The 25,176-nt window shown below is 34.5% G+C and overlaps 3 protein-coding genes across 4 annotated transcripts in view; 2 read left to right on the top strand and 1 right to left on the bottom strand.

Moving 5' to 3' along the window:
• The window catches only part of LOC113235904 (probable ATP-dependent DNA helicase HFM1), a 56,863-nt gene extending 41,291 nt beyond the window's left edge, over positions 1-15,572 (top strand). The window contains exons 11-18 of the mRNA XM_026471828.1: positions 1,844-1,986; positions 5,718-5,902; positions 7,775-7,872; positions 8,827-9,062; positions 12,775-13,010; positions 13,097-13,203; positions 13,350-14,894; positions 15,520-15,572. Coding sequence (XP_026327613.1) covers positions 1,844-1,986; positions 5,718-5,902; positions 7,775-7,872; positions 8,827-9,062; positions 12,775-13,010; positions 13,097-13,203; positions 13,350-14,894; positions 15,520-15,572 — 2,603 coding nt within the window. The remainder of the gene's footprint in view (positions 1-1,843; positions 1,987-5,717; positions 5,903-7,774; positions 7,873-8,826; positions 9,063-12,774; positions 13,011-13,096; positions 13,204-13,349; positions 14,895-15,519) is intronic.
• LOC113235745 lies at positions 15,541-16,667 on the top strand. The gene is made up of 2 exons (XM_026471632.1): positions 15,541-15,735; positions 15,821-16,667. Exons 1-2 carry the CDS (start codon positions 15,578-15,580, stop codon positions 16,599-16,601), a joined length of 939 nt encoding a protein of 312 aa, XP_026327417.1. The 5' UTR covers positions 15,541-15,577; the 3' UTR covers positions 16,602-16,667.
• Positions 16,668-20,752: 4,085 nt separating this feature from the next.
• Positions 20,753-24,159, bottom strand: LOC113235602 (interferon-inducible double-stranded RNA-dependent protein kinase activator A homolog). Of its 2 annotated transcripts, XM_026471369.1 has the most exons (7): positions 23,771-24,155; positions 23,375-23,528; positions 22,986-23,103; positions 22,130-22,260; positions 21,835-21,995; positions 21,317-21,448; positions 20,753-21,112 (listed from the first exon to the last, which is right to left on the bottom strand). In XM_026471369.1, the coding sequence occupies exons 1-7, from the start codon at positions 23,981-23,983 to the stop codon at positions 20,864-20,866; spliced, it is 1,158 nt and encodes a 385-aa protein (XP_026327154.1). In that variant the 5' UTR covers positions 23,984-24,155; the 3' UTR covers positions 20,753-20,863. The 2 variants fall into 2 exon arrangements, with proteins under 2 accessions (XP_026327154.1, XP_026327155.1); XM_026471370.1 differs by lacking the exon at positions 21,317-21,448 and having other exon boundaries at positions 23,771-24,159.
• Between the last annotated feature and the right edge of the window lie 1,017 nt (positions 24,160-25,176).

Below are 25,176 nucleotides of genomic sequence, written 5' to 3'. Positions count from 1 at the left end.
CATATGTGAAGTAATATATGCTTACGAATAATTAATACGTACCTTTATAAATATAAGAATTGAAATGTGATTTATTTCTAAATATGTACAGGGTGACATTTCAAAGGTTATGACGTATAACTAAGAAAAAAAAAGGTTTGTTAAAAAACTATGTTATGTACTTAGAGCAAGGTTTACTTGAAAAGATGTAATACCGAACATGTTTTCACCATCAGAGCATTCCTCGAAATCACTCAAAATAACTAAAAATCTACCAACACTTAATAAATTAAATTACGAATCATTTATTTTATTATAATATTTTATTATAATATTATATTTATTTTCTTTGATCCTGGTCGCATGATCAAAGAAAACTAATATAATAGGCAGTTACCTTATTACCCAATTCGTTGTTTCAAGCATGTTTTGGCTAGCTTGAATAAAGGTAGTTAAAATATACAAAAACATCGTACAACTTAACGAAGAACGGTAAACAATAACTTTCCACAAAAATAGGGGAAAAGACAGAGATTGATGCTGTAAAATGGCCCTTAAACAGCCCGGAGGTTCAATTTGCATCGATATTGTGATTTCTGAATCGATCGTTAAGAACGTGCAAGAGATAGTTACTCGATACCAGATTAGTTTCGAAAAGTAAGATTTAGTTCTTGGTTATTATCACTAAAATCCATCCTGTTTTCTCTCTAGCACTCTCTTCCATTCAGTCATCAACACAGACCACGTGGTCATCAGTGTACCTTGTGTGCTAATAAGTTGTGTTTAAGTGTCGCGAAGTCGTCATTCTTAAAGTAGGTGTTTTTCGTTTTACTCCGGCTTTACTAACAGCAATTTTTTACTTAGTGATTATCAAATTTATACGTATGATACGCCCATACATGCTAAAGGGAACATATTATGAGTCAAAGGAACATGTCCACCGTAGTAGGTAGGTATTACATATAAATATAAGACAGAGCGGTTCTAACATCAGAATAGAGTTCCTAACGGCGCGGTAGTTGATTTACGTATCCAACTTTGGCTTTTCCCGTTGAAGATTTGCAATCAGAGGTCCTTATACGGAATCCTACTTTAAAACTCTAAGTACTTAGGTACTCAAAGTAAGCCTTTGCAGTTGTAGACTCTGTGATCATGGATTGTAGTCCGTACTATCCAACTCGTGGTGTAATAAGGTCACATCTGCAAAATGGCATTTTTTCAGGAGAGTGGTTTAAAGATTCTACGAGTACGAAAGTAACTTTTCTATGCTTTATGAGAGTTATAAAATTTCACATAATTATATATACGTTATTTCGATATATAAGGACATACAATTCCAATTATTTCTGTGACTCTCGTAATAAAAACACTTTTGACATATGATCACATATGGCTTTATTATACCTAGGATACGAATTTTAAATATTCATTGTTATGTAATTTTGTTTACTAAAGCAATTTGAAGGTTCGACATTTACCGCAATGACGGAAATATAATTTTCACTTCATCTGACTGGATGGCTCACCAATTGGAAAAAAAGGCAAATCTTTCAAAATTCAATTAACGATAATAATTATCGTTGGTGTTGTGTAGACTGGGCCAAAAAGCGCAATTTCGGATTTTTTTTCAGGAGAGCATGTTTTAGGTTTTAACATGGTTTTAACGACTGTTTTAAAACATTTACCTCCCGTTTTAAAATTCAATTTTGGTTTTACTTAAGTTTAAGTCTTAACCTGAATTTTAACGAAAAACTAAAACATGCATTTTTCTCAAAATGGCGCTTTCGTCCATTCTACAAAACACCGACGATATTTAGGATAATTGACTATCGGCCACATAAAATAGGACTCTTATATCTTACAGAATTATGCGTGAAAGCTATGAACGGTCTGGCAAGCTCAGGTCTTATAACTATGGACGAAGCCAGCTGCATCTATGCGACTGAAGTCGGTCGCCTCATGTCCATCTATTACTTGGACTTGGAAACTATGAAGCACATTATGAAGGTAAGCACATTATCAAACTTATTGATGCTCTTGGCAAACAGTAAAAGCTTCGTTTCATTATTAAGTAAATCCCAATTTAAAAAATCTTTGTGTCGTAAATTTAAGTACAGTCTTTTATTATGTTTACCGTTGGATTTCATAATATTTTATAATAATGAATGGGCAAACCTTTACGCGGAACATTTCATTAAATAGTAATAAAAAGTTAATATTTTAAACGCTAAATCGTGACGAGTGTTTACACAAATTAAGAAACTTCTTGATGAGATTTTGTAAATATACCGTTTCACACTTACGAATGTATGATAAATCGAAAATCAAACTTAAATTATACATAGTATATTACGTTACGGTCTCACGGTAATATAAGTACACTCAGCCACAAATATATATAAACTGTAATTTTTAAACTACAAATTTGAACTCTATGTAAACGAAATAAGAAATACTATTATTATTCATCTAGTAATTTCGGCATCTTATTGTATATCTCTAGGTGTGGCGAACGTGCCACTGCTGTACAACTAACCGTGAGATAGAGATTGCACATATTAAAAAAACTAAGCAATGTAAAAACAAATAAATAGATTACGGGTATTAACAAGCTAGTATAACATTTAGAGGAGTCTTATCGATATGTCTTTGTGTTTTATACATATTATTATAATGCCACTACTACATATGTAGTACCGAGCACCACAAACAGATGGCATTCCTGGTATTTTGACGAATGATGAAGTGTGTCGGATATATGTCAGAATCGAAATTAAAAGGGCGCACGCTGGTGCTTCCAGCTCTGTGGGACAGCTGGTTGAAAACCCTAGAAACCAATATAGACTAGGCACCCCGTGAGACTGTACTCAAGCTGTCAATCGACGTGTTCAATTTGTTGCATTTTGCCGTTAAGTTGCTGCAATAAATATTATTTATATAATTAATCGGTGATTTCCTTCCTCAACGAGTCAGACTGTTCTACATATAAAAAGTGTCATTAACGCCAACTACACTTACCTACCTACGGCCCATACGAGGTTAATTTATTATTATTACTTATTTAGGTTCAGTACATAAAAGCATACAACTTTTACTCTAGTAGTCTTCATTGACTACTGAAAAACACATTTGTTTCATAATTATTTGGATTAAATGCCTCCGTGGCCGAACGGGTACCATGCTGGACTGCCACGCAGAGGTCCTGGGTTCGATTCCCGAGCCAGGAGAAATATTTGTGTGGTCTACATGTATTTCTCTCGTGAGTTTGGGTGTAATTTGTGGTTGTCTATGCGTGTGTCCATGGCACCCGCGATACAGGGTTTCCCTAGTGCGGGGCTATGAAAAGTATTCATCAAGGTATACTCGTGTTATATTGAAATAACCTTTGTCAAATGCTTACGTAACACTACTTACGTAATGATATTTATACCAGCGTAGAGGATTGGTATCTCGATTCTCGATTATTAAATATAAATATATAAATGCAACAATTAACACATCAACAATTTGATGTTATTTTTTAAACAATGAGCGAACGCTTCAGTATCGAACGGTCTGCGACAACCCGTGCTGTGCAACGCGAGTGCCGCGCGAGATAATCCATATGTGTGCGTCCGTCCGTACACGGCACGCGGCGGGCGTGCACACATATAAGCCGCGCTTCTACGTTTGTATAGAGATACATTTACTTGTGTTATTATTATTAGTATTATTATGGTTGTGGGCTTAAGCGTCGTATTAGGTAAGCCATAAAAGGTCCTAATTCATTAGCCGACATTATTTTAAGGTATTTTCAGTATCTACATGAAACCAAACAACTTTTATTCTGGGTCCCCCTAAAATCGCGAAAAATAATCGACTATAAAGTAAATGCAGAATGATGCACACCGTACACAAACTCCCTTTTACTTTCACTTTGTCATTTTAATCACAATTTGTTACGTCTTTATCAATATTTTAGCATAATATTGCTTGTAAAATAGGTAAATAACCAAACCACTGATTTTCATAACACAGTAAACTCTGTCACCTAACACAGATAACTTTGCGGCAATACTAACAAACCACACATTGATAAACCTTTAGTAATAAGGTACCACATGTTTTGTAAGACGTTTAAAATAAAGTATGGGTATGCCACAGTAACTGTTCATACCTACTTGACCACTTTCCTGAAACATCTGATATTATTCCCAATTCGCACCATTGATAAGGCCACATCTACTAAGTGACAACTTTTACAAGACAGCTTTAAAGGATTTTATGAACGAAATGAGTCGATAATTTTTTTACACTTAAATAGGAGAGTTATAAAATTTCACGTGTACGTAGTTTGTTTCATATCGTTCGTATTATGTTTATGACTTTCATGTGATATTCTTACGCAAGTGTTTTTGTTTGGTGCCTGGTGACTGCCGGCCGCATCGTGCAATCTACCTTCGCAAGTACTGTAGATAAATTCAACTCCAGTCGTACGATTTTTTTTTGTCTACCAACATTACTTTTGTTAACGTACAGTGACCAGTGATTGTAAGCTTATTAGTGCGCTTGTACTTACTATTGATATAAGTTTGATATATTTGAAATGTACCTGTAAGTGAACATATGTTCTTAGGAGAAATAAATATTCTTTGACCTTATGATCACATGCATGACGTAGTGGTCCTTGTGAAAGAGTCCGACCAGGGAAGTACTGCCACCTTACCTATTTCTGCCGCCCAGCAGTAATGTTAGCATTATTTTGAAGGTTTAGAAGGGTAAGGGTGCTGGTCCAATTATAGGCACATGCAACTTGTCAACTTATGTCTCAGGGTGACGGGCGCAGTGGCAGTGATCCTTAGATCTTTGCAATTTAAAGCTCTGATTGGCACTGCAACTGTTATGGACAGGCATATAGCTTACCATCAGTCCCGTCAATTGATTTTATAAAAAAAACATGCGGCTTTATTATACTAAGGGTACAAATTTCAGAGGGTCTCCATAGCAAAAGTTCTTAGCTTTCATACACTCAACGTGCTCCTAAATGGATGTTTTCTAATAAATTATACGTAGACATCTAGAATTTAAATTCAACTCTCAGCCATTTATTGTAAGAACGGTCAAAGTCCAGATGTAAACCTGAGTGTCGTGTCGAGTGTACATTCTTATAAGCGAGGACGTAACTACAGTAACTCGAGAAGACTCGCAAACCTTGACATCACCATACGCAATGGAAATTCTGCACGACTCAACTGCGGCGCGTCGGGTCATCGAGAATACCCATAGTCATTTATTTCCAATCACAAACAAATCAATTCTACCCACCAATCTTATTAATTAAGTATTTATTCCGTTTCATAATGAAATTGTAGGAATCAGAAAAAAAACAAAGTTGGATAGAGGGTCATCCGTTTGTGCAGTAGCTGCCATTAAAACTGTACAAATTCAGTATCGTAACATATAAAACCTGAATCATATGAAGTGATACTATTTCTGCAAATTAAGGTTACGGAAATAATGAAATTAACTCTCATTGTCAAGGACTCTATTATACAAAGAGCCGAGCTTTTAAGCGATGAACTTAAAAAAGATGCGCTGATGAGCTTTGGTAAGAACCAAACGAGATTGCTTGATTGCTACAATTACTAATGAAGTTTAACATAACAAGCTAATATAACAGGATGACTTAAAATCCTCTTTTAATGGGAGTCCCAATCCATGTACGTTTTCATACAAAAAAATTTTTACTATTACCATAGATCGAAGGCTCAGAATCCCTAGAACAACTGTTACGGGTAATATGCGAGAGCCACGAGCTGGCAGACATGCACTTGCGTGTGGACGAACGGAGGTGCCTTAATACGTTAAACCGGAACAATGCTTCCGCCACTATTAGGTTCCCTATCAAAGGCAAGATCAGTACCCGACAAATGAAACTTAATTGGTGAGTATTGAATTTTGCGAAAATTGTCTACTTATACATTACTTATCTGATGTGTTCTTGATGTATATTGTTTTTCTAATCTAACTGCCTCAGTGGTCAAACGGTCGCCATTCTGGTGTGCCACGCAGAGGTTCCGGGTTCGATTCCCGGGCCGGGAGAATTATTTGTATGGCCTACATTTATTTCTCTCGTGAGTATGGATATAACTTGTCTGTCTATGTCCATGCCACACGCGATACAGGGTGTCCCTAGTGAGCGGCTAATGAGTGTGAGCGTAAAAAAAGGAGCAAACATGTTCAATAATAATCAAAGCTCCTAACGGCCATTTCTGACATTCGGTGTTCTCAGTGTCATTATCATACCCATTGTTTTTACTCCATTAAATTTTTAACTTTCTAATCACCATATTAGATCGGTAATTAGATCTAATTAACGTTCCCATAAAATATTTGTGTCTTAATAACTCGAAAACTACTTTGTCTATTCTAACGCCGTTTGGACACAGATAATACAATACTCAAGCTTAAAGTTGTTCATATTTCAATGATAATGGATATGTTAAGCGAGAAAAAAGAATGGCTACGGTAATTAGGCTTAGGACACCGAAATGGCTACGGTAATTAGGCTAAGAACACCGAATGTGAGAATGGCCGCTAAATAAATAAAGTGTTAAAAAAACTAGTAAACAAATTTTGAAATCTATTTGCACTGTGGGCGTTGTATGAGGAGATCTCGGTTTAGACCAATTTGAGAAATGAACTTTCTAAAGTGGTGGTCTTTGTATTCTGGGTAGGACCCTGGAGTGAATTCCGTTGCTCTGTTAGGTACTCTTAGTACAGAGAATTGCTTAATTTAACTCTAGTCAATTAGTGTGATGGTCTGGCACATTATTTATAATAATATTACTCATTTATTTCTTTGCACCCATAGAGTTGTTAGTAACATTTGGTACTTATTTATTATTTATTTAATTATTCATTCATTTACATTGTAAACTTACAGCTAAATAGCCAACACGCTTATATTTCAAAAACAGATAATTAGAAATACATTTAATTATGGTATTACTAAACGTTCTTCGTTCTAAACGTTCTAAAAATTTACAAATTTCCCTACATATATATCAACGCTATCAGCGAATAAACTATGTTAATTAATAATAATAATAATGATAGTAATACAATTTTATTTACCTACCTACATCTAATTAGATCCACCCAGAACAATCATATGTATCAGCAAATACCTTAAAAATTCTGTTTTGACCACCTCTCACACGGCTCAACAGAGATGCAACCCGTTTCCGTCTAATGACGCAAAAGACATATATCCGACTGGTAATACAATAGTGTATTAACTCAAAAAGTGGACTTTCTCAGAATCGATGAAAAACGAATTACTCACTTCCCGCAAAAAATAATTAAAATTTATGTATATATTATAGTTTATTATAGACACTTAAACAATGTCCCAAATATATTTAAAAATAAATTTGAAAAAAATTTCATATTTTTGAATAAGGATTATTTTGGCCAGAACTAGTTCACATAAAGTGTCTTTTTGAGTTAAGTAGATATCTTTTGATTGTTTCTTACAATATTCTACCGATGATTTTTTGACGTTTAGAGAATCAAATTTTACGTTCACTGTAATATTATATAAGTATAATATTAAATTTTACATATTTTGAGTTACAACACTATAGTAATAGCAGTGCGATATATTATACTGAAGGATAAAAGCAGAAATAGATTGTTATGGACAGTGTCAACACTGCTTTAATCTGTCTTATTAAAGTGATATCAATTCGAATTTAAACGTGGACGTGACGTTGTTCATTCTTACTTAATTGCTTATTCGTTGTCGTTTCAGTATAATACAAGCCGTATTGGGATGCCTGACGATCCCAGACCCCTCCTTAAATCAAGAAGCCATGAAGGTTATGCGCATCGCTGATAGAATATGCAAATGTAAGAATCGCGAAGCAAGTTTTGCTTCAGAAATTACTTTTAATACTAAATTTATTCCAAATGCATCGATGAGCCTATGTTTGTAAACTTTGTTACGTATAAAATAGGAAAGGTAGTTTTTTGCCATTTTTCACAATAGCGGGCTATCTAAAAAGACTAACTCACTTAGAAGATGTTTAAAAAGACTGCTTGGGATGAATTTGCTATTCTGATTTGATTTTATAAAAGTCATAGGAATTTAAGATTCAAGTTTACTTTAGAATATCGTCTTTTCACACTAATGTTAATCCAGTTTCCACAACATGTTATATACTCCTGGACGCACAAACCGAGGCACCTTCCATTTTAATTCTTAAAGGGTTAGAATAAACAAATTATCCATAGAAGAAAAGTTTTACCCGGTTTTTACAAATTTAACCTTATGGAAAAGACCTTTAGTAACAAAATTGCATAATAGTTTTTGATCAACCAAACATTGTTTAAGATTAGGGCACTTGATACTGAAAATGGAAGGTGGTTCGAAGGCGAACCTACCTAACATTATGCATTAATATAAAAACTGGTATACAATTATGTTGTGAGTAAATATGTGCACGTCACATTCATGGATTTTCGCGATCTTTGACGGCCCGTCCATTATTGAAGCGATCGAGCGAGCCTTCCTTCTTCACTATTTCGGAAAGGCTAAGTGGGCTGTTTGAGACATGAGATGAGAGATGATGAGATGTTATATGAGAGGGGTGCATGATTAGAAAAATGGTAAAAAACCCGGGTCTATGCCTCTATTTCTTTTAACTAATACTTAATTAACTAACATGCTGTTTGTTGTTGTGCTTAGATAAAGAAAAGGACAGAATTATAAGTTGAAGACATATTTAAAGAAACATTTCTTCTTATAATCTGTCATATTATTAAACTTTAATTTGCAACTCTACCGTGCTCATTTTTTTACAGGCTTAGTAGCTTACGTCACTCGTCCTGACCACATTTCCACACAGCCAAAGTGTTTCTCAGCGGCTCTGAATGCTCTCATTTTAGCCAAATCTATAGCAGCACATTTATGGGAAAATTCACCTTACGTGAGTAAACAACTCAAAGGAATCGGACCAGCGTTCAGTACTTTACTCGCTTCGGCTGGCAAAATTAATTTCACGTTGCTCGAAGAAAGTCATCCCAGAGACTTGGAAAGGGTGAGTGATCGTGTTTTATTTTATCCAACTAAATATAAAAACAACATGTCAGGTCTATTCTAAACTTTTTTGCACGAGGTTAAAATTAAAATGGAGGGACGTCTCAGGGAGGGTAGATTTTACTCAATCTAAGTTTAAAATAATGTACTAACATAGTTTATATGTGTGTGTTGCGTTATTATAAATCTCGTAGCAGTTAATTTAGCGGAATAGTTTTCCAATTACAGTGGTTTTGATGATACAATTTTCAAAAAAGTACATAAAAAAATCATAACTTCTAAACTACTGACTAAATGGGCCACCCCAGTATAATTGTAACTCTGTCTGATACGTATTTACGCCTAAACCGCGGAACGAAATATTGATGAATTTTGTATAGTGATAGATGGGACCTAGGAGAAAGATATAGGCTACTTTTTGTCACAAAAGTAAATCTTAAAGGGTGTGAAATGGGGGATGAAAGTTTGTATGTAGATCCGATAACACTATGAAAATTAGTATAATACAGAATGCTATTCGAATTTTTTTAATAATATCAAGTGACTGGACTAACGAGTGTTGCGCCTGATGGTAAGCTGTCCATAACAGTTGCAGTGCCACCAAAAAGTAGAGTAATACAAGTGCCACTCAGAGGCTTAAATCGCAAAGGTCTGAGATATAAGTTGACAAGTTCCATGTGCCTGTAATTTCTCCAGCCCTCTTACTCTTCAAAATCGGCAGCAAAAATAGGTAAAGTTTGAGTACTTCCCTGGACGAACTTTTTCACATCGAGCTCTGCACAGCATTACGGCAATGTGCAAAGCAGAAGATTTAACTGTTATATAAACATATGGAAAAATCATTTTGTAATCATTTAGGCAAAAACTATATTAAGTTTAATAGTGTACCTACCTGCCAATGATAAATTATATGTGGGTAAAATGATTAACAAAGAAGAGCTTTATATTCACATTTTTATGTAAAATATTAGAAAAACATGCAACTTTGCAAGCTATAACAAAACAATCAACGTCCTTTCATTCGCGAGGACGTATAAATTACAGTTTTATTCAAACTGCAACAAGACGCGCCAATGACGTTATTATTTGCCATTTAAGGGCTATAATCGGCATTCTATAGAACACTTAATACATTCCGTAATGTTGTAGAGGTTCTGCAGCATAATCTAAATGCCAGTGTCGATTTGTTCTCATCACCAGGCTTACCGACATTACTAGAGATGACATTAAGGTCATTCTGGGTACGAGGTTCGGAAGAGGCTTTGGAATTTACACTAAAACAGCCTTTTTACTTAATTACAGAATAAATAATAACTTACTGGACATTTTAAACTCCTAATGCAAATCTTTTACATAATGTAGAGGTTGGAAGTGCATATTTTAACTGTAATTATGTTTTCATCACACTTGCTCGTAAACAGTGTCATGACATGCAGGCAAAGTCGACCGTTATGTCCTAAATTATAACCACGGGCATAAACTAACAATCGCTCGTTAATTTCTTATTTACCGCCCTTAATACATAATGTACCTACTATTACAACCTTAATTTATTTTGGAATTAAAGTCACAATCCATTTTTGTACGTATATCGAAACCTAATAAAAACGAAATCTAATAAAAACTAACTTGAAAATTACTCAAGTACGAAATATAGATTATTATTTCTTAAAACTAGCTAAAAACAATGTAATTTAGCGTAATCATTTGGTCAGTTATATTCCGTACAATCATAAAGATATAAAAAAAGGCCAAAGATGTTTTTGTTTGTAGTTTGAATTTACTAGAATGAATTTACTAAGAATAATGAATAACAATAATTTTATTTATTTCTAAAGAAGCCTTCACCTCAGTGTGTCCGGGGGGCCAACTAAGGCTTCAAACGGCCCAGCCTAAAGCCATTCTATGCATCAAGTTTATAGCCATCATGTGTCTTGATGTATCTTCTAGTCTTCGAATCATTAACATACTTTTTTGGTTTGTTTAAAAAACAAATATACTTTTATATCCTATAAATTTAAATCCGGAAAAATAGTTTCATTTCCTATTAAAATACTTTGTTATCTATAGCATTTATTTCGTCAATAAAAAAGTTATATTTACATTCCTCATTGTAGATATAACTATATATATATAAAACATACATGCCTATAATACAATAATATAATCACTAGGTAGAACTTCATGTAATATCACTTTAATACATTACCTACTGTGAAGACAGTTTATATTAATAATCTCAATACAGAGTACTAAAAAAACCGACCTTAAAAGTACGTGGAATTGCCAAGTTTTATTGAAATCGGTTACCGGAAAATGAGCAAACCCGGATTCATCCCCTAGTTCGCCACTATACGGGACTTGACGCAGGAGATAAAAAAAGTCGGTTCTCCCTACTCAAAGTATATTGAAAGAGAAAAACGCCTGGAATTGGAGAATAGCAAAATCAACCATAAAATAATTGCTCCTTATAATAAAATTTAGGCGCTGTTTATAAAAACGTATCTTCATGCGTGAACAGCCACCCTTAGAGGTGGAAGATTTTCTTTAAAATTAAATGGGACCACTATGGAGGTACCCTATTTCCAACAAAAAAAGAATCATGAAAATTGGTCCACAAATACCGGAGTTATCGTGTAACATGCATAAGTACAATAAAAAAAACATAAGACTCGAATTTTCTCCTCCTTTGTTTGAAGTCGGTTAATTAACGACATGACTGGTTTTTTCAGTTGTTTTGATATACATATCAGTTTGTTTGTGTCGTCAGGTATATATATAAAATATTATATTGTATACTATATACTATATATTGTAATGAGCAGCAGTAGAACTCCTTGTGAAGGAGTTCGTCCAAGGTAGTACTGCCACCTTACCTATTTCTGCCGTCAAGCAGTAATGTCAGCATTACTGTGTTCTGGTTTTGAAGGGTAAGGGTGCTAGCATACAGGCACATGGGACTTGTCAACTTATGTCTCAGGGTGACGGGCGCAGTGGTAGTGCCCCTCAGAACTTTGCAATTTAAAGCTCTGAGTGGCACTGTAACTGTTATGGACAGGCGTGTTGCTTACCATCAGGCGCACGACTTGTTCGGACCGTCACTTGATATTATAAAAAAAAACTCAATTGTAAAAAGATTCACATTAACCAAGCCTATGCTATGTTAAATATACATAGAATAGGCTTCAATTCAAGGACCTCCTTTATTTACACTTATTTTGATCGATTTTATTGTCCTTAAAATATTTTGTTGTTGATTACATCATGTTGCTTGCTTTATGGACGCAAACGTCACGATGATAGATTAATATTTATCTAATTCATTTGTTGAAAATATGATTAATTTCTCTCCGTAGTGGTTCTAATTGAAATTCGTAATGTTTTAGGTATAGGTATATATTTCCGATTTGATTTCAAATTATAGTTCACGACATGGTGAACATTAATAATCTCAGTACAGAGTACAAAAATCGACCTCACAAGTCATCCATCCCCTAGTTTGAAACCCTTAGAGGTGGAATATTTTCTTCAAATTTAAATGGGGCCATTACTGAGGTACCCTCTTTCCAACAAAATAAAATCATCAAAATCGGTTGACAAATTATCGCGTAACATACATACAAAAAAAAATACAGTCGAATTGAGAACCTCCTCCTTTTTTTCAATTCGGTGAAAAAAGTGCACCGTTTAAATTAAATTTTTGACTATTGCAGATAATGAACAAAAGTGCACCAGCTGGCAATGTCCTCCGTAAGCAAATTAGCCTTCTCCCGAAGTATCAATTGGTAATGACACCCATAAGCAATAATAAAGCATCCATACAACTGACTTTGCTCAACCACCCTCACCTAGCTGAAAACATTGGCCAATTGACCGCGGGAGCGACTCATAAATGCCACATAATAGTCGGCGACTCTGAGAACAATATTCTGTTACTGATCTGTTTCAAGTATGTATTATTTTATAGTTTAAAATTCAATTTTCGGGAACTAAGTTTATAGGATTATAACAAAATTAAATAAACATTGTTTGTAGGGACAAAGATTTGATTGGCATCTATAATGGAACCCTAACATACGAGATAACAAGGATACATAACTTTGAACACAAAGTTTTTGCCCATTGTATCAGTTCAAACTTTGGTAAGTGTGTTCTTATAAGTCGCGCGTTGATGAGACGAAAGAAATGTATCAAGATCTTGGCAAGTGGTATGAGGCGTACCTTATGTGTACCTATGTATACCATATAATATATGGTATGGCATCGTAATGCCTTTTGTTTGTTTCAGTCGGTTTAGATGTACAATCTGAGTACTTGTTCAAAGGTTTGGAACCTTTATTGTCACAAGGCGAATCTATGGTTTATCCTATACAAGAACCAACCATAAAGAAAATGTTTAAAAAACAGACAACTATAACAGATAGTTTCAAAGAACGCAAAAGGAAAATCAATGATTTAGAAATATCACAGAGCAAAGAAAAGAAAAAACGTGATAACGCTGTTATTGAGAAATTCAGACATCTTAAAGGTTCATTAGGAAAATCGTCCACAGAGTTGAGAAAAAAATTACAAAAGCCAGTGGAAATTTCAAATAAACTACGACAAATGACGCCACCTGGTAATACCAAGGAAATTAATCACGAAAACAGTTTTGGACTTGCTTATGAAAACGAAAATGATTATGATACAATAGTAAGAGAATATGAATACCCAGAGATGATCTCTGAAGATTTCGACAATGAACAGGATTTCACAGCTGACGACCATTTTGATAACATTCTAAATGAGATAGAAAATGAAATTTCTAAAACTCGATACTCTGACGGACCAGTAAATAGCCAAAATCATACCATGTCTTTAGAACAAACATCACGAAAAAACAAGCCGAACCCATTCAGCAAGCCCAACTGCAAACTATTAAATCTAAAAACGCCAACTAAGTCCACTAGATGTAATTACAATTTCATCGAATTATTACAAAGACGTGAAAATTTAAGCAATGAAGACGATACTATTTCTAGTAAAAGTAATAGTGGATTTTCAGATACAATCAAGAGTCAAGTCGAAAAGTTCATAATGAATACTAGTATTACTACCGCATATACGGTGGATCCTGTCATGAAAGAATTAATAAGCAATTCCTCACCTTCCAAATCGTCTAACAAACAAGTAAAAGATTTGGAATCGTGTCCTGAAAATCTAATGCTCCATAATAATAAGATAATGGACAAAAACACTACAATAGTCTTAAAACCACCTGAAAATTTTATCGTGTCGCCGAAGCATTTAGCAAGTGTAAAAGAACATGACGTTGACATGACAAAAGGACCAGAAGTTACATTTGGAACGTCTCGATCAAACAACGATATAGATCAAATACCAATAAAAGGCGCTCAAAATAAAAATCAAAACGATTTCACACATGAGAATAATAAAGTAAACGTAATTAGTCTCGTAAATCAAAAAAACAAAATTAAGGACTTACAGGAGAATTTATCTCCTGAAATGATTTTAGACGACGTCAACAACAAAAGAGAATTTTCATATTTTAGTCAAGAACTACTCAAAAGTTCATGTGATTTGAAGAAATTTGATCATCGCCTCCACGAAATAGCACCTGAAAAGTGTCGTCAAAATAATAATCTAAAAATAACAATACTTGAGCAAGAGCGAAAAGGCAATCTCTTAGAAGTTGAAGAGGTTGAAATTGTTAAGGATGACACTGACACTTACGTATTAGGTCCAGATTCGCATGAAAAATATATTCCTAAGGAAAATCTGCCTAGTCTGTCTGATGTGAATTTAAAGCAGGTTGAGTGCGCAAATAACAATTGTAAATTTTACAATCAATTGATGTTGCCCAACTTCAATACGATGTCTATGAACACATCGCATAAAAATACTGCGAACCTAGTTGATAAACTAAATCAAGCATCCACACCGAATAGAAACAGTGAAAGACAACCAATTTTGTATTTTAATAAAGACTTAGACGTTAGTGGCATTCAATATTTTAATGAAACAAAGCAAAGCACACATCTTTTACCACATAAGACAATTAAAAAAATTAATACAAACATACTACCCTCGATGTCGGAAAATTCACTGCAGAAGACAAATTATGAAAAGTGGGAAAATTTTGAGCTTCATAATGACACGACGAGATCAACCATTAGCAAAGAAACAGCAAGTTTTTCACCTTTGAAATCAAAGAATGAAAAGTGCATAAACACATATTCGTTCTCTACGATGAAGATAGATATTCAAACAAAAAAACATGCTGATCTTCAAGTTCAAATTATAAGAAAACTTAAAGTAGATTTAGATGTTACAGAAATATTGACACGTGAAGACAAAGATGTTCAAAATAATAAAGGCAAGACTGCCCAAACAAGTAAAAGTGAAGACAATAGATTGTTATATGCACTTAAAGTCCGAAATTCAATTCCCAATACCAGTGACAAACATGAAGATGGACTGTGGCCTCAACTTTCTTACGAATATCCCATAGATGAAATGTGCGTACAGGAGAAAAGTGTACCAAAATTGGCCAAAAATTTAAATGAAAAAGAACTTGTTACCATACAAGGCCAAAGTTTAGAAAACCCGCAAAGTACAGAAGGCCATAAAGATAAATTAGAAAATATTTTGCAAAAATACAGCAAAATTCTGAGGTAAGTTTACTTCCATAGTTCGTAAAGACGATGACGTGTAATTGTCTAAACCTCGAAGTATAAATCATGATTACATTGTTTTCAGAAAGAATAACAACTTGCATGAGGGTGGAGTCCCGAATGATGAAAAAAAAGGCATCAATTTAACTTCTCAGACCGTAGCGCAAACATCAAGACCTTACAAGATCCAAGATATAAATAAACATGATATTTCTTTTCCAATTACTATTATGAATAGTGTTCCCGAAGTAGTTAAATCGAATAATGACGATATTATCGCACATCTGAAAGCACTCCGACAAAAGAATAGAAATGTAAGTGCTTTTAAGCATTCTTCTGGTTCTATCATTCTACAAGACGTTCAAGATCACATTACTGAACAAGTTACCGAGAATTATGAAGACCCTGCATTTGATGAAACTCTTCCTAAAACATCGAATTTAGAAACAGTCGATTTTGATATAGACCAGTCAATGTTCAATCCTAAGACACTTTTGCAATGTTTGTCGAAAGACTCGGAATTTGTACCTCCGCCCGTCCAATTTAGCGATGACAGGAGTACAATGCATGAAACATTCAGTAGTTCCGCAAATATTGAATTTGAAGAGAATAATCACGAATTTTCAGCTAGAAGTATTTTTGATACAAATGCACATGCAGTGTTGACTCCAACAAAGGAAATTGAGACGTGGACATTTTCGCAAGATGATAACGAATATAAGAATTTTAATCTAAAAGAATCTTGTACAGTGATGCGTATAAATTCACCAATAACTTCAACGGCAGCTTGCAACGTACCCCGTAATAATCGCAAAGCGAAACTTGATCAATTTACTTACAAAGTTAAAAATAAACTGAAAATATAAACGATAATTTGAATAGAAATGGATGTTATGATATTAATTTAAGGAAGAAATAAAAGAATTTAATTCCAAGCAACACCAAATTTTATTGAAAGTTTTAGCAGAAATAATGCATAGCAACTAACCTTACACGTTTTCAAAAATTAAATACGTACATATCTCGTTATAGGCAACGTACTAGGCAAGGGGTGAGATTGAAAATGTTCACATACAAGTGACGATATTCTACAATAACTACTTATTACATATTTTATTCTTGAAGTTAATCAAGAACAAGTAAAACCAAGACTCACTAAACACAAAGAAGACGCGTGAACCTTATTGCCCAGATCATCGGACAGTGTTTTTATTTAGTTGGTCTTGGTTGAACAGAACTCCATTCCTTTACTCCAGTCAGTCTTTTCTAACTTGAACAGTGCGATGTTTATAAGGGCAGGTCGAACTCACACCATTCAATTTAAAAGAAACTCGGGGTGTGCAAAACCCTCGTCATTGCCCCAGCAAAGAACATCGACGAGGATCCTGAACAAGTAGAAATTGTTACAACCTCTATACTTTGCATTAAAATAATGCCCATTTTCACAGGCAAGGGATCCTAACTTCGTACCACTATTCCGGTGAAATAAATTCACTCTTATCTCTTAGTTCTCAGCTTCCCTGCAAAGTTTTCTAACATGTATTTAAAAGAAAACCTAGACAGTAACTGGTTTTTTGAAATAATAAATCAATCTTCAATCCTGCCTCTCCATGAGTCACACAAGTCACCTGCCAGTACCAACCCTTGCACTTTGTAAGAAGTTCTTCCAAGTTCAAGTGATATTTGCTACCTCGGAGCTTGTTACAAAGCAAAGGTCAGAGCAGTTCGTCAACAAGACAAAACTAGCTGAGAATATGTTTTCCGTTTAATGCTCAGCATGTTAGAACTCTTAAAACGCATCAGACTTATCTACACCTATATTTTAAGGAATTTAACGACATCTGTTTATAAATAAAATATATGATTGGCTATGCCACGATTACAATATACATTAAAAGCTAAGTTTCCAACTTCTGGGTAAGTAGGTAGATTAATTCATTGAATATGATTGAGAATATGCCTAAATTAATGCTGAATATTAAACTGGAAATATATATAGTTCACACTTTTTTTTATTTTTTTTTATTTTTATATTTTTTTTGTATTTTTTATTTTTAGTAATTTCCACGTTGGGAAAATGCGTCATACTCCGGGGCAGAACCACCTAAACTTTAATAAATTTTTATTTTTTCAAAAATATCTTTAAGATTTCTATAAAATTCTAATCCCATTTAAAAAATATTTATATTACTAGTTTCGTCGTAAACTTTCATTCAGTGGTTGTGCTGCGGGCATTCTCCCTGGCAGAACCACCAATAAATATCTATTACTACACGTAGTATAAGCAAATATATGGCATCAAATAATTCTATAACAATTCTATATTGATCTAACACCCCAAAACTCTCAATCTATTTTGAATATACGAAACTTTCTCCTCGAAGTAGTCGCTAAGCGCCTACATAAAAGTTCTTGAAATATCATATTATGCACTTCCAGGCGTTTAAATAATTAGCCTTAAAATAAAATAGATATTTTCTCAATAGAACAGTTACAGAACTTATACATTTTCATGTCATTTTCCAGTTAGGGCTTATAAATGATTAAGTATTACTAATGTCAATGTGTAAGGTACATATGAAAAAAATCATTGAGCAAACTTACGCACGGAACTTAAGTAAAATCAACTACCCACATTTTTATAAAATCATCGTTAACCCACATATTGTGCTCTAATTTAATCAGTGCAGCGTTTGTTCAATTGTTTTGTTCCAAATGTGCTCCCTCATATCTGTCCATTTATGTAATACGAGCAAATATTTATTTTATTTTACGACTAATTATGTAATTATCTAAACGCCTGAAAATGCACATAACATGATATTTCACGTACTTGCTAAGAATTTTTGTTTTGTAAACTTTAATTCCATGTAGTTGTGCTGCGGAGCATTCTCCCCGGCAGAACCACCAATAAATATCTATTACTACACATAATATAGGCACATATATGGCATCAAATAATTCTATAACAATTCTATGTTGACCTAGCACCCCCAAACTCCCAAATCTATTTTGAATATACGAACAAAACGACGCCTCAAACTTTCTCTTCGAAATAGTCGCTAACCACCTACATAAAAGTTCTTAACTAGGACATGAAATATCATATTATGTGCACTTCCAGGCGTTTAGATAATTATCGTAAAATAAAGTAAATATTTTCTCGTGTTTCTGATAAGATAGTTATTTAACCTGGTACATTTTCATGTCATTTCCTGGTAAGAGCTTATAAATGATTAAATATTATTATTGTCAATGTGTAAGGTATGTACATAATAAAAACAAAATCATGGAGCTAACTACGCACGGAGCTTAAGTAAAATCATTGTTGATCTGCATTTGTACTGTAATTAAATCAGTGCAGCATTTGTAACCGTTCAATTGTTTTATTCCAAATGTGCTCTCGCATAATATCTGTCGATTAATTTTTTGGCATGCGTCGTTTATTATGATAGTGAAAAGTTGGCATAGTATTATCATTACGAAATTCACAGTAAATCTCCATATTTACAGTACGTACAGTGAGTTCACAAGAACAAAAGTTTTCCTTCAATACGAAAATCGTTTTAAAGGTTCTGATTTGCCTCATTCATGCAGTGCCGTGTTCAAAGATGTAATTAGGTCATTATGTGGTCGTAGGCCCCTTACGCGTTGTACTTTTCAGTCAAAAAGAATTACCATTATTTTTTGCCAGTGTTAACATACCACACGAGAGGAAGGAAAAAATGCTGGCAGCGGTAGTAGTGATATTGAAATAAGTGATAATCGTATAGATAGTGACAATAACACTGATTCAACAAATAGCAACGAATAAAATTTTACTTTATTTGAGATAAATTTAAATGATTTGGAAAATATCCGCCCAGAGATTTACTGTGAATCTCGTAATGATAGTAATAAGCCAACAGTTCACTATCATAATAAACGACGCATGCCAAAAATTAAATCGACAGATATTACGAGGGAGCACATTAATAAGACAATTGAACAAACAACAAACAAACAAACGCTGCACTGATTGAATTACAGCATAATATGTGGATCAACGATGATTTTGCGTAAATGTGGGTAGTTGATTTTACTCAAGTTCCGTGCGTAAGTTTGCTCCATGATTTTGTTTATATTATGTACAAATACCTTACACATTGACAATAATAATATTTAATCATTTATAAGCCCTAACAGTAAAATGTACTAGGTTAAATAACTATGTTATCAGTAACACGAGAAAATATTTATTTTACGATAATTATCTAAACGCCTGGAAGTGCACATAATATGATATTTCCTGTCCTTTCTAAGGACTTTTATGTAGGCGCTTAGCGACTATTTCGAGAAAGTTTGAGGAGTCGTTTTGTTCGTATATCCAAAATAGATTGAGGGTTTGGGGGCGCTAGGTCAATATGGAATTGTTATAGAATTATTTGATGCCATATATTTGCTTATACACTGTAGTAATAGATATTTATTAGTGGTTCTGCCGGGGAGAATGCTCCGCAGCACAACCACATTGAATTAAAGTTTACGACGAAACTAGTGATACAGATATTTTTTAAATAGAACTAGAATGTTATAGATAGTTTTGAAAAAAACAAAAATTTATTAAGCTTAGATGGTTCTGTCTCGGAGTATGATGCGGGAAAATTACACTAATTCTATGCAAAGTATAGCTTGTATTTTGTTATATAACCACTCCATACTTTGTTTCTTTAAATTTACGGGCTATGCAATTTATCCTCGCACATTGGCAGTAGTAATACAAGTGAAATATCACTTGCAAATTTGAAGATTTAGAAGAAAACCTGCACCAATGGGTTATCAAGTTGTATAAAATAGGAAAAAGAATCACAAGTAAGATACTGCAAACATGCCAGTTATAAAGCATAGCCCGAAGTGCTGCTGGCACATAGGCGTAATGCCATTCAAGTGGAAGTGGTGATAAAGGTAAGTATAGACTCAAAACCTTGCGACATCAACCACTGGCGCTTGTGTCCGTCCTATGCATTTGCCAATTAGAACCTCTATAAATAAACAAATTCATATTAATAATACATTTTAGCCATAATTTAATTCAGACGCGCATAGGGGACTAGGTGTGTCGCATTGATGTCGCGAGACAAAGAGACTTTCACTTCTTTGTCATGATCTTGAGGTATTCAAGTGCATTCTGAGCTGCAGAGGCTTGAGCATCCTTACTAGTCAGGCCTGATCCATAGCAAACAGCCACAGGCAGAGTTGACAGCTGTACCAGGCACTGACTGCGACCAGTCATGGACTTCTCTTCAATGTCCACATATGTCACTTCAAATGACTGCTCTGAAGCAATTTCTTGCAGGAATTGGACAAAATTGAAATCCTTGTTGTTCAAGGGCGTAACCTATCAAAAGTAAATAGCAATTAGTAAAAGATGCAATAACCTATTAAAAATAAAGACAAAACTTTCTAACTACCTATGTTACATTTAAAAATTTCAGATATATGTAAATGTATGTATATTTCTCGTAGTATCATGCATTAAGCAATACATTTAGAAGTCAATCATTTTAAAATTTGAACATGCTTAGTAATTTGAATGTCATACCTGCAACTTGGCCAGGTTAGGGCCGACCGACTGTTTAAGGTGTTTGTGAAATTGTGATACTTTGTGGCTGTGACTTGTGGTCAGTGTAGATATTTTACTATCTTTCAAGTCGGCATACCGGGCTGCCACTCCCTAGAAAATAACATGATTATAAAACATTAATACAATTCAGTGCAAGTGACCCTTCTGTCCATTCAACTTGTAGAAGCCGATCGAAAGATAGTAAAGAACCTGGCCAAGTGCAATCCTTACGGGAGAATGATACAAAAGAGCCACTTAACACTTATGGCTGTCAAATAATTTCAATGTTAGTAACAATGTATAATAGTAAATCAATCAATTTCAGATTCTTTTGCTAAAAATGAAAAAAATTACATTCCGAAAAATTTCACGCATTATGAAAAAGATGTAAATGTATTTGTCAGTGTAACATGTATGTGTTAGCATTAATTATTATGTATTAAGTACAATAATGGAAAATTCGCAACAAGTGTTGATGAAATCAATAAATGTTATACCTCCTCATCCGGCTGGAAAGATTCTGGAGGATTATCTTGCAGAGCCTGCCACATCTTGTAAGCTGCCTGGCGCTTGGCCAGCTTTTTAGACTTGCCAGTACCGACCTCACGACGTTTCAACAGAGTACACACAATGGTGAACTGGCGCTCATGAGGAAGACCTGAAAAATGGTTTATTTACTTACATTTTATTGCTGGTACATTTTATTTACAATTTTGTTAATATAATATACAAAAGGTAAATTGTTTAAATTATTAGCCATATAGCACATAACTACAACTACATAGTACTTACGACGGTTGACGTTGTCATCATTTTCAGCATGATATGAGGGCGGTGGCCAGAAGCGCGACATGCAAAGCTCTTGTAACCATCCCACTGGATTGCCCATCAATTTGTCTTCAAAAGAGGGGACCACAGTTCCTCTGTAAAAAGAAATTAATATTAATGTTACATATTATTATTCATAGAGTGACTTAAGGTCCTGTGCAGCCTTTCATCACTGCATCCAGTAATTGATCTGCTGTATTACCACTGATTGCAACTTAAAGCCACTTAAAGATGATTATATTTTTCAGGCTTCCCTTGTTTTGACATGTGCTTGCCCAGAAGCTTCTTTGCTAAATATTAAACATTGGTTAAGAAAGATCATTATTTAAGCCACAAAGTTTGAGCTTTGGTTAGCATTCTGATGCCATTCCTGCTTAGTGCCAGAGCCTGTCTGTAGCATTTTGTTTTATATAAGCGTTAGTTAGTGTTTAAGACCATTCGCTTACGATCTGCTATCTCCAGAGACATGCGTGCTCTGATTCCATACGACAAGTTTTACTAATCCATCTTGGCATCGGCCTATGCCAATTCATCAGCTGTATCCATGCCATATAGGTCTCAGAATAATTTAAAACCCAGTAAAGTACCACTTGTTCTTCTCCTCATGAATTTTTAAAATAGTATCACAATCCTTGGTGTTTGGCAAATTGAAGCCAATGCAAGTTAAAGGTCACTGGAATATCTGAATTTAATAAAAGCAATAGTTAATACAGCCATCTTCAAGTTGACATCTGTACAAACACTTATTTAATAAGCTACATACACACTATATTATAATAGTAAGAGAGTTGGCGAGTTAATTACAGTTGTAGGTACTTACGTCTCAGGCACATTTCCATTTGTACCCTGATCAGCTGGAGCTGCACCAGTTAGTTTATCGAGCAAAGCCTTGGCAGCTGAGTGCTTAGCTTCCTTCTTGGAGCGCCCAGTACCCATAGCTATAAGATAACAATGTTATTACTGCCTTCAAAACGAAAAAAGGCACAACTGCTGTATAAAGCATCCATAGTTGTGCCTTTTTTCATTACAAGGGCAGATTAGACAATGTTACTTCATTGTGTTGCTATTAAATAATAATGTATTTCTCTTATTTAAAATAGAGGTTTATCAGTTTAATTACAATATTGCAACCATGTTAGTAGTAGTGTGAAAAACAAAGAGAATAACAAATATTGTTGTGGAATTTTGAAAAAATTTGGAAGTTCTTACCAACTAAATCTGCAACAGTGACCCTGTAGCGGAAAGTAGGCTCATGAATCATTCCCTCGATCTGCACCAGTTCATACTTGGGCACAGTACCACGACGGGCCAACAGCTCTTGTAGAACTGACACAGGGGTCTTCAGTGGAAGCGATTCCATTTCCTACAAACATTAGAATTACATTATACAACTGTGAAAAGCGTTCCATGCTCTGGTATGAAATTTCTATTGTGGTTATCTGTTAAATTATACAAACACCTGTAAAGTTCACTTAGTGACGAAAAAGAATAAGTTGACCTAAATAATTTTTGCAAATGAAATAGCAGTATGCATTAAATTATTGGTTTGTATCTAAATATAGGTATTTATTATAAGACTGTTGCCCATATTGGCTCAGAACTTACTCTCTTAGCGGCTTCATCAAGAGGCAATCTCTCCAAGTTGTTTGGGGGCTTGGGTCTATTCTGGTAGCGGCGGCGCGGACCGTGCTGCGGGTGCTCGCCGTCAGGGCCCGCGCCATGCACCGGCATCCCGTGCACCACACCTGGCACCCCACCGTGAACCACCCCCGGATGAGGGTGCACTACACCTCCATCCATCTGAGAAAATGGATACATATTCGGACTCTACCCTCTTTCAAACACACACTTATTACGTCTTAAATTCTACGTCCCTAATAAAAGCTAAACAATATTTTATTAACGGCACAAAAAACTACACTAGGTTTCTAAATTAACATTTTTTAAGAAATCGAACAACGTGATTTGAGAGGCTGTGACATGGCGGCCGCCGGCCATTACACCATACCAAAATGGCTACACCGCATGCCGGCTGGATGGCATTCAACAAATGAACGGGAAAATCACGTAAACTACGTTAAATTTTTACAGACAAACTATTGAAAAGTTACTATAACAAAATTTGCAATCGATATACGACACTATAATCAATAATTTGCATCGGCAAAACAGATATTGACAAAAAGCATGTACTTACCATTTTACCCTTGTTTTTATCTATTTTGGCAACAAAACACCTCTGGAAGCGAATTAGAAATTAAATAAATTAAAGTAAGAGAAATTGACAAAAATTTTACAGTAAACTTATTCGCCGACCTGAGGACAATCGAATGAATGATTTTTTTTCTTGTGAGTGTTGCCAATTTTTCACATAAGGTTCCCAATGATTTTAAAAGCCAATGCATATTCCCATTGACTTACAATTATTCCCAACAATTATTATAGTTCTAGTGATAGTTCTTTATTGATTCTCGCATCTAATCTACTAAAATGGCACAAAAATAGAAGCAACCTTTAGGTTTAGGCAGCCATTGGTTACTAAAGAACTTTCCACTGCATTGCCGCTTGCATTCAATGACGATTTTTCATTCGTTCTGTTCATTTAGATAATTTTGTCTTTTTACTTGGCATTATGTAGTGCTATGCAAACGCTACATAAGCTCCTAATTTGATTTTGACTTGATGTTCTGTGGACTTGATCGTCGAGAGTTTTGGCACAATATTATTATGTATATAAATGAAGTGATTGATCACCTATCAACCTGAGCAGAGTTTAGTGTGGGATAATTTTTTTTCGCCAGTTGAAACTACTGCTTATATGACTGCTTTGTCGTAAAATATGGATTTATAAAAAGAATCTTAAGTACTTAAGTTTCGTAGGAAGCGTTTGAGATGCACAATCCCATCGTTAATAAAAAATTACTTATAAATGTACACATCCGTGACCACAGGAAAATATTTCAATAAGATTTTAAATGCTTCTACCCTTTATGAAATCGATGAAGTTCACG

Source organism: Hyposmocoma kahamanoa, unplaced genomic scaffold, assembly GCF_003589595.1.
Source record: "Hyposmocoma kahamanoa isolate Upper Pololo Valley unplaced genomic scaffold, ASM358959v1 88, whole genome shotgun sequence".
Lineage (NCBI taxonomy): Eukaryota > Metazoa > Arthropoda > Insecta > Lepidoptera > Cosmopterigidae > Hyposmocoma > Hyposmocoma kahamanoa.
This window is presented reverse-complemented; position numbering and strand designations above follow the sequence as displayed.

Coding starts and splice junctions, on each gene's coding strand:
- LOC113235602 (XM_026471369.1), bottom strand. CDS start 23,983: ATGTATCCATTTTCTCAGATGGATGGAGGTGTAGTGCACCCTCATCCG. Junction 21,996..22,129: donor TGATGACAACGTCAACCGTC/GTAAGTACTATG, acceptor ACCATTTTTCAG/GTCTTCCTCATGAGCGCCAG. Junction 21,113..21,316: donor CTAACCTGGCCAAGTTGCAG/GTATGACATTCA, acceptor TACTTTTGATAG/GTTACGCCCTTGAACAACAA.
- LOC113235745 (XM_026471632.1), top strand. CDS start 15,578: ATGTGCGTACAGGAGAAAAGTGTACCAAAATTGGCCAAAAATTTAAAT. Junction 15,736..15,820: donor AAATACAGCAAAATTCTGAG/GTAAGTTTACTT, acceptor CATTGTTTTCAG/AAAGAATAACAACTTGCATG.